This window comes from Rhizophagus irregularis, chromosome 18 (genome assembly GCF_026210795.1).
Source record: "Rhizophagus irregularis chromosome 18, complete sequence".
NCBI classification, from domain to species: domain Eukaryota; kingdom Fungi; phylum Glomeromycota; class Glomeromycetes; order Glomerales; family Glomeraceae; genus Rhizophagus; species Rhizophagus irregularis.
In genome coordinates this window covers 1,797,264-1,809,951 of record NC_089446.1, presented here as the reverse complement: position 1 = coordinate 1,809,951, position 12,688 = coordinate 1,797,264, and the positions used below count along the sequence as shown (strand labels likewise).

General features: G+C 27.2%; 3 protein-coding genes across 3 annotated transcripts; 2 read left to right on the top strand and 1 right to left on the bottom strand.

Annotated features, from left to right (window-relative positions):
- Positions 1–221: 221 nt before the first annotated feature.
- Positions 222–4,134, top strand: OCT59_010038 (uncharacterized protein; the record flags this gene model as incomplete). The annotated part of the gene is made up of 13 exons (XM_025321705.2): positions 222–499; positions 624–805; positions 886–1,011; positions 1,081–1,331; positions 1,405–1,629; positions 1,695–1,979; positions 2,048–2,155; positions 2,233–2,456; positions 2,541–2,720; positions 2,793–2,973; positions 3,060–3,297; positions 3,379–3,566; positions 3,630–4,134. The coding sequence occupies 13 exons, from the start codon at positions 222–224 to the stop codon at positions 3,807–3,809; spliced, it is 2,646 nt and encodes an 881-aa protein (XP_025168145.1). The 3' UTR covers positions 3,810–4,134.
- Positions 4,135–4,872: 738 nt separating this feature from the next.
- On the top strand, positions 4,873–6,635 carry OCT59_010037 (uncharacterized protein). Its single transcript, XM_025330825.2, has 4 exons — positions 4,873–5,057; positions 5,129–5,569; positions 5,644–5,914; positions 5,999–6,635. The coding sequence occupies exons 1-4, from the start codon at positions 4,904–4,906 to the stop codon at positions 6,210–6,212; spliced, it is 1,080 nt and encodes a 359-aa protein (XP_025168146.1). The 5' UTR covers positions 4,873–4,903; the 3' UTR covers positions 6,213–6,635.
- A 3,498-nt stretch (positions 6,636–10,133) lies between these two features.
- Positions 10,134–10,445, bottom strand: OCT59_010036 (uncharacterized protein; the record flags this gene model as incomplete). The annotated part of the gene is made up of 2 exons (XM_066132761.1): positions 10,134–10,367; positions 10,434–10,445. 2 exons carry the CDS (start codon positions 10,443–10,445, stop codon positions 10,134–10,136), a joined length of 246 nt encoding a protein of 81 aa, XP_066000376.1.
- Positions 10,446–12,688: the final 2,243 nt, after the last annotated feature.

The window sequence follows — 12,688 nt, the reverse complement described above, 5'->3', positions numbered from 1 at the left end:
AAATTATACTTATATTCGTTTTTTCCAATATTGGATAAGCTTAGGACGTGGGAATCAATAATACAACACATGATCCCACTGATTCCATGTGCTATATTAATGCAGGGTGAAAATTATAAATGCGTAATACGAACCCCTTTTTGAACATCCCTCCTTATAAACCAGGTTTTAAAAAATTTTTTTTTTCTTGAAACTTTTAACGCATTTTTAACGTTTTTATAATGACAGACAGAAGCCGAAGAAAAAGTATAAACGGTCATGGTGATGAACAAAATGAACCAATCTCTAATACCAATTTATCGAATTTGGAAAATCGAAGAGACAACAATTATTCAAATCCTTTACCAGCTGTACGCTCTCGATCTTTTTCAGAACATTCAAAAGATAGTATCAATGTACAAGAACCAAATGAAACTACTTCCCTATTGGAAGGTGCTCGTGAGCCTTCTTCTCATTATAGTCATTTTCCATCTGCAAGGGAGGACGATAACGCTTTTAGGTTGTTACTTTTTATTTAACTTTGTGATCAATTTCATTAGACTAATAGAATGGTCACCATCAAAGATATTGATGTAGAAATATTATAAACGAATGAATTCGTTTAAATATATTTATTTAAATAGTTCATCTTCACGTTTTCGGCGGCATACTTGGAATCCTAGGCAACTAAAACATTTAACAGCGGCATTTACTGAACAAATTGGACGATATAAAAGGAGAAGTGGTGCTTACGACGAAGACAAACAAGCCATGCTTAATGAAGGAGGTGGTATCCGTGTTTGGTACGATGATTATACAACTATCGGTAAAGTTAAATTTTGTTATCTTTCATATTCGATAATTTAAATCAGAAATTCTTAATTACGTGTAATTTTTTTTATTCAGATTGGATTCATGATTATGTCAAAGAGCGCGTTCGTATACGTAAACTCCACTCGATCAAAGGAATTCGTGGATGGATAGTTACGTCATATGACGGATTACAAGGCTGGGTTCTCGTTTTTCTAATAGGTAAGTTATATATTCCAATACAAACTTAAATTAAATTATGACTTCTAAGTCGTTCTATTTCCTTTATAGGAATCGTGACAGCATGTTTCGCTGCTGGTGTTGACATCGCTGCAGAATGGGGATCTGATTTGAAGGACGGATATTGTACGGAATCATTGCGATTAAACAGGAATTTTTGTTGTGCAAATATTACTAATAACGGGTTAGACTTAAATGATGATAATAAATGTGATAAATGGAACTCATGGTCTCAAGCTATCCGTATACATGATGAATCGGATGCTAAGCTGTTTGATTTCTTTGCTTATGTTGTTGTAGCAGTATGTATTGATCTCAGATTTTAAATTATAAAATGAATTTAAAATAAATTTTTGTCTATATTTTTTTTTTTAGCTTCTTTTCGCGACTGGGTCGGCGTTACTTGTTAAATATAATTCTTTATATGCCAGACCATCATCCAAAAGCTCTGCTCGAATAGAAAATATAGAACCGAAACGTAAAGAATTGAAACCCTACGCTGCTGGTAGCGGTATTCCAGAAGTCAAAACTATTTTGAGCGGTTTTGTGATTCGTGGATTTCTCGGTATAAGAACTCTTTGGATTAAAGCAATTTCATTGGTATGTAATTAATTTATTTCATGATTTAAAGAAATAAAACAAACAAATTCTTTTTTTTTTCTTAGGCAATGGTTGTTTCAGCAGGAATGACACTTGGAAAAGAAGGACCATTTGTTCATATTGCCTGCTGTATCGGCAATGTTTTATCTCGTCTTTTTCACAAATACAATAAGAATGAAGGTAAACGTAGGGAAATTCTTTCAGCTTCAGCAGCTGCCGGTGTTAGTGTAGCCTTTGCTGCGCCAATTGGTGGTGTTTTATTCTCTTTGGAGGAAGTCAGTTATTATTTCCCAAGTAAAACTTTATGCAGAAGTTTCTTCTGTGCCATTGTTGCCGCAGTTTCATTAAAAGTAATGTATAGTGTTTACTTCATATTTTCTTTGACATTTGTAAAATTTTAACATTTGTTTTCTTTTAGTTGATAGATCCGTTTAATACAGGAAAAATTGTCATGTTTCAAGTTTCTTATAATAAGGATTGGCATGTTTTTGAGATAGTTAATTTCTTAATTCTTGGAGTCTTAGGGGTAAGCGTTAAAAAAAAATTAATTTAATTGTTTCAATTTTAAATTTTCAAATTTTCATTAAATTATTGAATTTTTAGGGATTGTTTGGTGCATCACTATGTAAATTAATTCTCTTATATACAAAATATATTCGAAATCGAACATGGTTGAAACAATGGCCAGTAGTTGAGGTAATGATGGTTGTTGTTATTACTGCTGCTGTAAATTTTGGTAATAAATATACAAGGATGTCGAACACAGAATTGATATTCGGCTTGTTTAGCGAGTGTACTAATGAAAAGGAGCATGATGGATTATGCGAGTACGTTATTTATATTTTTCGAAAGGAAGGAGTATATATATGTGAAATCTAAATTTATATCACAATCTTCTAAAAACTTTACAGTAATTCTTTTAATGGAATGTTTGAAGCATTTTATTTACTTGGACTTGCATTAATTTCTAAATTCCTTACATGTGTAATAACATTCGGTATAAGAGTACCTGCCGGAATTTTTATTCCAGCTTTACTTGTTGGTGCATGTTTTGGAAGAATGCTTGGAATTGTTATGCAGTACCTAACTATGTAAGTGTTAATAAGAGTAATGATTGAATTTGTTCAAGTAGTAAAAGTATATTAATAAAAATAAAATAATAGGACGTATCCAGATTTTCCTATATATTCAACGGTATGTAATCAGAACATAAATGGTGATTGTGTTATACCAGGTGTGTATGCAATGGTCGGTGCAGCTGCTTCATTAGCTGGAGTTACAAGAAGTACAGTCTCTTTAACAGTTATTATGTTTGAATTAACTGGTACATTAACCTATGTTTTGGTGAGTTAAATAATAGTTTCCTTCTTTTATTATCTTTTATTATGTTTCGTTAATAATAATAATTATTATTATTATTTATTTAATAGCCAATAATGACTGCTATAATGATATCAAAGTGGGTAGCAGATGGAATAATAAAACATGGTATTTATGACTTATTAATAGATTTAGGAGGTCATCCATATTTAGATTCTAAGACGGAATATGATGGAGCAAACACGACATTTACCACTACATTGGATTTATGTCAAAGAGATTTAGAGGTTATCGATGTTAATGATTTGAATACTATTGGTGAACTCAAAAATAAATTGAAAAAATTATGTGAGTATAACGTATTTTTTTAAAATATACATACATAATAAATATATCCTCATATACATTTATTTTGGTTATGAAATATAGCTACGTCAGGATATTCAGATGCAGGATTTCCAATTGTAGATAATAAAATACTAGTAGGATATATAGCATCAACAGAATTAGAGCATGCATTAAGTTTAGCGCATGGCTCAGATAATTTAACAAGATGTTATTTCAAGGATGAAAATGTTATTGATAAATCTGCTAATTTCACTGCATATGTTAATCAGGTAAGTAATAAATTTTTTATACATTGTATATATGCACAGTATTAAAATAATATCATTTAATAGGCACCATTAACTATATCAAAAAATGCTTCATTGGAAATTGTATTGGAATTATTTAAAAAGTTAGGATTGAGATATGTTATTGTAGTAGATCGTGGTCAATATGTTGGTGTTATAAATAAAAAGAGATTACTTATTTATTTAAGACAAATAACAGGAAAAGATATGAATAATACGTTATAAAACAGCAAATAGCTTCCTATATTGACATTTTTTCTGGGAATATTTACATATTAGTTTATTCACTTTACTAAATCGCAGCTAGTGCTGGTCAATTTCCAAATAAATTATTTAATAACGTAATTCTGACATTTTACACTATATTTTAATATGAGGTTTGAATAGGAATAAACATTTTTTTAACATTTCTCATTTTAGCTTCACACTAGACAAAATTTGAAATCAGAGCGTTTTACCTTTCTATTCTAACATTATTTCAAAAATATTTTTGTTATAATCACCACTTATTTATAATAAAATAGGATTTAATTTTAATTTTTACACTGAAGTTCTTTAACATTTTGCCAATTAATCATTAATTTAATTAATTTAACAATTTAACAGGGATTTATTATCAAACATTAATAAGTTGTTAAATAATAATTTGTACGATAAAATCCTGGTATGGTCTTGCTTCATACCTGTTATGCATTCTTATTGTTTATAATCCACTACTATTTTGTATAATTATAGTCTAATTAACATAGATGTGAAAATGATAACAGATAAGGTCAGATTTAAGGATATTGCATAGATAACGGAAAAGCGATTTACACGATTATGTAATTGTTAATTGAAAGATACTAAATTCTTTACTCGGGGTCCAATTAATTTATACGCGTTTGGTACAGGCAAAATATCAACTTATTCGGCCGAGGAACTTTTCTATGTATAGATGACATATAATAGTAATACAAAATTTAGCCTACCATATCTACCATATCTTGTAAAGTACCTGTTATGAATAAAAATATACTAGAAGGGACCAAATTCATTTGTGAATAACAATAATAGTATAATCTAGAATTCACGATTATAAGATTTTTAAGTTATTATTATTTCCCAATGTTTTGTAAATATTTATTTATTTTTACCAATTATGTAAAACAAAGTTTAATCTGCAACATTTTTTTTTTAATCAATATGCTTGATTGGAAGGTTATTGAATTGTTCAAAAAAGGCTCAATCGAAAAAAAGATTGTTTATCGTTATATATAAATGCTTCTTAATCTTTCATTTCATTTTTAAACCTTTTTTTTTCACAAAAATCATAAAAAATGGTTGTTAGGTTAATGCAATTATTTACACTTTTATTATCAATTGGTTTGTTGGCAGCGGTAATTTTAAGTTTCAGTTTTGTGAAGCTTCCAGATATAAAACAGCAACCAGATCGTCACACTGGATATCCGACATGGCATGGAGAGATCGAAGGTAACTATTATTATTATTATCAAAAAAACTATACTTGAATAACGAAAGCTAATTTAAATTTTTTTTGTTAGGATACAATTATGATCAAAATGATGCAGTAAATACATTGACCGTTGTATTGCTTGCAATAACCGGTACTATAGGCTTGAAGATAGTTAATCACCCTCCAACGAATCAAAAACTTATCACTCGCTTCTACACCATTACTGATGATAGCGATGCAGATATTAATGGCATACCAACGATTGGTTTTAATCGTTTACTTGTCCTTTATGTCTGGACCACATTTGCAACTGTTCTTTTTGCTATATTTGTTGATGTAGGAAAATTATTTAGCGCAGTTGGAATACTTCATAATGCAACTGAAATGGCAATTTTGACCTTGATTGGAAATGGTGGTAGAATAAAGGGCGGATCTTTATTTGCTTGGTTATTATTTTATATCTTGTCCGCTAGTGCCGCTGTAATCTTACTTGATTTCCCTAAAGATGCGGCCTTATTTAAATTCCAAGGTTGGCACTTTAATTTCATGTGTTTATTATAAATATTTCGTGGAGTAATATTAATAGTTATATTTCTTCTTTAGGTTTAATTATGGACATTGCTTTAGTTATTGAGTTCACACGCATTTATATTTCCACAAAAGAACACATTCGCGAAGCTGAAAGGGATACCCTTCCCTCATTGAATCCTGATGAAGACGATAATAATATTAACGATAACACTCACGGTACTTACATCCCAATCTTACCAACTACAATTGAATATCCTAAACATCTTCTTGTTTTACTCCTTGCATCGGGTATCCATCTTGCTGGAAACATTTTGAACATATTGTTCTTCTCTAAGAATACACCGTATGTATAAAAATTTTTTTCTTTTTGAATTTTTTTTATGGTAATTGGCTTTTATAGTAATTCTCTCTCTCTTCTTTTTAATAGTTTACTTATTTTTGAGCTCAGTTATTCTACAGTTTTCCCAATTTACGTTTATTTTGTATATTTGGATACTACAGCAACTAGTATTTTACCGCAAAAACGTATTTATTTACCGTATACACCTACATGGAAAGCAATTTTAATAGCAATTAATTCAATCACATTATCCTTATTTTTCTTCCGATTAAGTTTCTTATTCTCTAACAATTCTGATTAGTTAATGATTGCCTATAAGTTTCTTTATTAGCTTTGTATAATGATTTATTAGGCCCAATTTTCTCTTTTTATTTTAGGATTCCCATTATTTTCTTTTAAATGACGTATTGAGATTCACAATCTTACGAAAATTCTATAATTCTAATTCAGTTATCATGTATATTCTTGAGTTACATTCTAAATTTAAAAAAGGTTATTCCATATACTGTAAGGGGTAATTCACAAATTAAAGTTTTTTTATTTATGTATTCCCTGAATTGATAATCGATAATCTCAAAAATTATTATTATTATAATAATAAACAAATATCGTGTGATCATTTACAGATGTTGATCTCGTTTCGCCATTACCATCACGTGATATAAACAAAAATCAGTTTTAATTTAAAATTCACCTAGTTTTTTTTATGCTCTACTTATAGGAATTATTTTATATAGTTTCTTTTGGACTGTAGTCACTGTACTAATGATGCTCTTTCTGCGAAATAAAAATAAAAACTAAACTATTTTAAAATTTAATTAGTTGACATTACACATACATTTTAATCAATAGATGATCAATTCAAATTAATGGTGTGATACAAAAAAAATAATTTTACATTATTATAATAAAATACTAAATATGGAACCAAGATAATTTCTGGTTTTTGACTATTTTGGAGGTCAAAATGGTCATACAAAAGTCAAATGATCAAAATTAATGAAATTAATTATGATATACTTGTAGGGAATTATTTTATGTAAACCGTACTAATGACGTTCTTTCTGTAAAATAAAATAAAAAACTATTTTAAAATTTAATTTATGATATTCTAGTTGACATATTTTAATCAATTCAAAAAATTAATTTTACATAAAACATTTTTATATTATTATAATAAGGAACCAAAATTGACTATTTTTAGAGGTTAAATGGTCATACAAAAGTCAAATGATCAAAATTAATGAAATTAATTATGATGAATTATTTTATACAGTTTTTTGTAGACCGTACCAATGATGTTCTTTCTGTGAAATAAAAATAAAAATCAAACTATTTTAAATTTTAATTCATGATATTCTACTTAACCAGCAAATGTTTCCAATGAACTAGAAATTTGCGACTTATACAGTATATAGCATAAAATAATAAATAAAAAAAGAAAAATAATAAAAATAGAAATAAAAAATTAAATAAAAATAAAACTATCAAAATCCTTACTATTAACTAATTAAATATAATGAAGTTAGAAATATAAATAAATTTATTCAACCAAATCAAATTTTTATATCAAAATAATAATTTGAAGATAAAGGTTTATAAACCTAAGATAGCAGAAAGTATTTACCAATATACAATTTAAGTTGCAAGTGCATTAAACCTAATAAATCTTGAAAGTGTTGCTTAGATGAGTCTGATATTAAAGTATATATTAAAGTATATATAAATCAGGATCATCTAAGATAATAATTGTTGCTTCTTCCTTTAATTTGTTATGTTTATATGTCTGTTAGTTATATTAGCCTTAGATCTATAATTATGAGTGGAAGAGTGTTTATCCTAAACAGTAATGTTGCATAATTTTCCATTTAACAATATGGTTATATTTATCTTTTTATAAATAATTTTTAAAAAGAATAATGACCATATGAGAAGTTTAGCACCTAATTGTATACTTCTAACTTATGAAAGTTTAAGATTTTTCTGTAAATAGAAAATCACAGTAGAGCTAATTTTTGCCTACATATATAAAGCGTTAAAGAGCAAACTGGTATCATTATTATCACCATTATCCATACTTAATATATCATCTATATTATAATCATAGTTACCTTCTCCAGCTCTTTTATTATTACCACTATCATTAATTTCATCACCTTTCACATTATTTTCATCTGAATCATCCAATATATTTCTTGAAATATCGCTGATTTCACTAGTAATTGAATCATGTAATAAATTAACAAATTGACCAATCCATAAACTTTCGATTACTACATAGCAATTGTTTTTGGATATTATTTTGCTGCTTGTAGTTAATCTCTGAGTAGAAGCTTATTCCTTATTATATTTCTCATCATCGTTTTCTGCAATATATATATTGATCTCATCATTATTAAGATAAGTATTTTTTTTTGATCAATTCCATAAAATCTAAATTTAGTTTTTGAATTGGATTTATAATACAAAATTAATTTGCACATGGCACAGGTCAAAAAGTAAAAAATCAGGTATCAATCAGTCACCAATTGGTGACTGATTGATGCCTAATTTTTTACTTTTCGATCTGTGTGGATTCTAGTTTATCCACATTAAAATTTAAATAACGTTTATGAAATAGTCATCCTAAAGTTGAAAATTTATGTTCACAAGTTGCTAAATTTATAGGATATATTGCAAATAAATAATTTGCAATTCTTAGCAGAATATTTGATTCTGGTTTAGTATTAATATATTTTTATCAATTCATAGAATTATTTTTAGCAAAACTGATATCTAGATTAAATGACTCTTGCTCATTAATATATTTCTATATTTAATCACATAAAATTTTAGTTTTATAATGATCAAAACCTAAATTTTTTTCAATTGAAGCTGTATATTTGATAATTCTTATGAAGGCATATTTTTTAAATTACATGTTTCTAAATTTGAGATCTATAAAAAAAATATGTAATATACTTATCATCATCAAACTCATCAAATCTTTTATTTATTACTTTGATACAATGATTTCAGAATGTAGGATTTAATGATTTGAATAACTTTTTTAATGTAGCTGCAAGTCTTGTCAAGCTTAAAAAATAATCTGCAAGTGTAGCTCTTTTTAATTTTAATGAAAGTATTACTTTTTTTAAAGAATTCAGAATAAATCCAAAAACTCATAAATTTGAAAAAATTTCTCAATTGAATAATTGGTTTTATTTTATTATTTGTTAACACTTTATCATGATCACTAGATATTTTTCTAGTATTGATTGAATTTACAGATTCACTAGCCATATGGGCTGATTTGTTTACCTTTAATTAAAATATTAATTTTATTACATTTTTATTATACAAAATACTATATAATATACAGTAAATTGGAAATGAGTATTAAAAAATTTTTATTTAATGTTATTATACTATAATTTGGTAAATATTTCTTTTAAATTAATATAATTCTTAGCGTTTACTATATATGTTAAAAATTTGTATCTCAACTTAAAACATAAATATCTCCAGATCCAGTAATCCAATTGACAAGCTCTTTTTTTGTTCATATAGGTTCATATAGACCAGATCAAAGGCTTTCCAAAGAGCCTAAATTTATAAAAAATGGATCAGTGGATTCCAAGATATTTGCATTTAAGCATGTTAAAAAGTTCGTACCTCAACTTTAAACATAAATATCTCTGGATCTAATGATTCAATCAGTGAGCTTTTTTTTTCGCCTATAAAGTCCAGAACAAGGGCTTTTCAACGAGCTTAAAATTATAGAAAATGGATCAGTGAATCTTGATATATTTGTGTTTGAAGATGGTAATACAAACTCTGATATAAAATAATTATTTTTATTGTTTGAAAATATTTATTATGGTACCATCTTTTATATGATATTTTTATTATACTTTTATAAACATTTATAACTACTAAGGCTATATAAATTTTTATTTTACTTTATATTTTATTAAAATATACTTACTTTTTAATAATTTTTTTTTTTTAAAAAAAACTTTATTATAGATGCGATCATGTTTTATTATAATCACGCTTACTTACATATATAAACTTACAAATATAAGATAAACAAATACATATAAGAATTAAGCATTATGAAACAAGATTACTTTTCATAAAGAACAAGTCGACCTGTCACCTAAACAATCACATTATTGTTAAAAACTATGATACGACCTCAAATTCAAAGGTGACTGTCATGATCTACCTAAAAATTTGCCTAATGACCACCACGATGGAATGCCAAATCATTCCATTTATTCCAATTACTTTCTAACATATTACAGTCAACATCTTTGACATCCACTTCAGTGCGTTTACTATGTGACTTAGCTTTTTTATCTTTATCGCTAATACCGTACTGCTTTTCTTCTTTTATTTGTAACTCGTTCCTTGGTTTCCAAATAAGCACTTTGAATTCTAATAAAACTCTCCCAGTTATTTGCTTCAGCACCTTATATAACAATTTTTTTTCAGTTATTTTAAAGCATCTTAAAAATTCTATTAACTGACAACTGACTTGATTCTTCATTAAAAATATAAAATCATATGAGCTTCCAATTTCCCACATACTAAGCCCATTAATTTTACTTTTTAATTTTTGTGTATCTATATCATCTTTTGAATACTCCTGTATAATTTTAACTAAAAAAATTTTTAATCGTTTAATTATATCTTGTACAACATTTTGAATCTTACTACATTTCCAAAAATATTCAGAGGTTTCTTCTTCTATTTTACAAAAATTACATTTCTAATCTTTGTCATATAGATCTGGCTTACGCTTTTTTAAATTAGCACAAGTTGAGTAATTCATTACAACAAATTTTAATCCTAAATGATTGTAAATAATGATCCTCAAACAATGTATCATATTGATTTATATTATTTAACTTTAAAGATATTTTCCAATCTATCAGCCTTAATAGATCTGATTGTCTATAAACTTTATTACGGTATAACATTAGAAATTCATCTATAAATTGAGCGTCCTTGATTCCCTTTATCATAAGAATGGGGTTATGTTCTATAGGCATATCTCTTCAATAAATCGTACCATTGTGTAATAACAATTTATCTTCTATTATTAATACATTTTCTCAGCACTAGATTTAGCGAGCTTATCTGCTTCTTTATTATAATCACAATCACCATACGCTTTAACTTTAGTTATCTTTACTTAAAGACTATAGATCCTAATTATCTTGAATAAACATAACCATAAAACCTTATAATTAACTTTTGATCTTTCTATATCTTTAATCATCAAAAAGTTTAAATCATCAAATGTATTAACTACCCATTGAGAATCACTATATATTTCAACATTTGCAGCTTTAGGACAGATCATTAAACTTAATATCACTGCCATTAATTCAGCCTTATTAGAAAACGGATTATTTACAATTCCACAATTAAAACTTTTCTTTATAGGAGCACTAATTACAAATGCACAACCCATCATTATTTCACTAGTCGCTACATTTTTCATCAACCTATCTGTATAAATCTCTATATCAGTTTCTTGCATTAAACTATTTGCAATTTCTATCAACACATTACGATAATCACTTGGATGTATATATTTGAATAAGCCATTCACTTTTTCAATAATACATTCATTCATAAACGTTTTCTGTAGTATTTACATTCCGCTTGAGCTAATGCCTCGTAAATAGCCATATCTGCTATATAACGATCATTTTGTATTGAATTTGCATTAATTTTAACACAATTCTCTATATTAATATCTGTTATACACCTTACTTTAGTGTTACTTCTTTTATTTCTGATTTGATTCGTTTTCACTTCACATCCTCCACATTTTTTAAGGATTGGCAATTGTACTAATGGTGATATTTGATCATTTTCTAGATCTTGTATCCAATGTTCTATACGAATTTTATCTTCATTTGAATCATTTAAAACACGCCCTATTATAGGTTTACCTATTTGATCATGAAAAGTTGTTATCCAATTTTTTGTTTTTATATTATTAATTTTTGTGTCTACACAATGTATATTATATCCTAATTGATAATCAGTTTTCACTTTCTTAGATTTTAAAGGTTCTTCAATAAGCTTAGCTTCTATAAACTTGAACCAACTAGGGATTCTACCCTATGTATTTATCTTAGTTCTATGTTTCAAATCTTTATATCTCAAAAGACGTGTACCATCTGTAAGGATAGTGCTGCAAATAGGCAATTGCGGAATAATTGCGATTTGTGGTATTGTGGAACATTGCAGATTTTGAAGTCTAAATATCCGCAAATCCGCAATTCGCAATTGTCCGCAATTCCGCAAATATTCTGCAATTCCGCAAATGATCTAAAGTACTGTAATTCAATTGCAGTTGAATTGCGGTACTTTACGGAATTGCAGAACATTTGCGGAATTGCAGATTGCCCGCAAAAAAAAGAATAATTATTTTTAATAAATGTAATTTTTTTAATTAACTAATAAAAAAACCGATTTCTTCTTATTACTAAAAGTAAAAAAAATTTGGTTTTTCATTAATAAAATTTTTTAAAAAAATCAGTTTATTTTTTAGAAGAAACATATCGACCGGTTAATTTGACAATTATTAATGATCTGGATTAGATTATCGGACAGCATAGTACAAATCAACTAATTGCATTGCGCAATTTTAAATATTTTTTTTTTCATTTTAAAAAAAAATTCGTTCTTTTTTTTGTAAATTCCGGCCTGAAACTTGGAAATGGAGACTGGTGAGTAAGGTTGCTTGTCTAAACCTCTTCAAAATCCTATGAT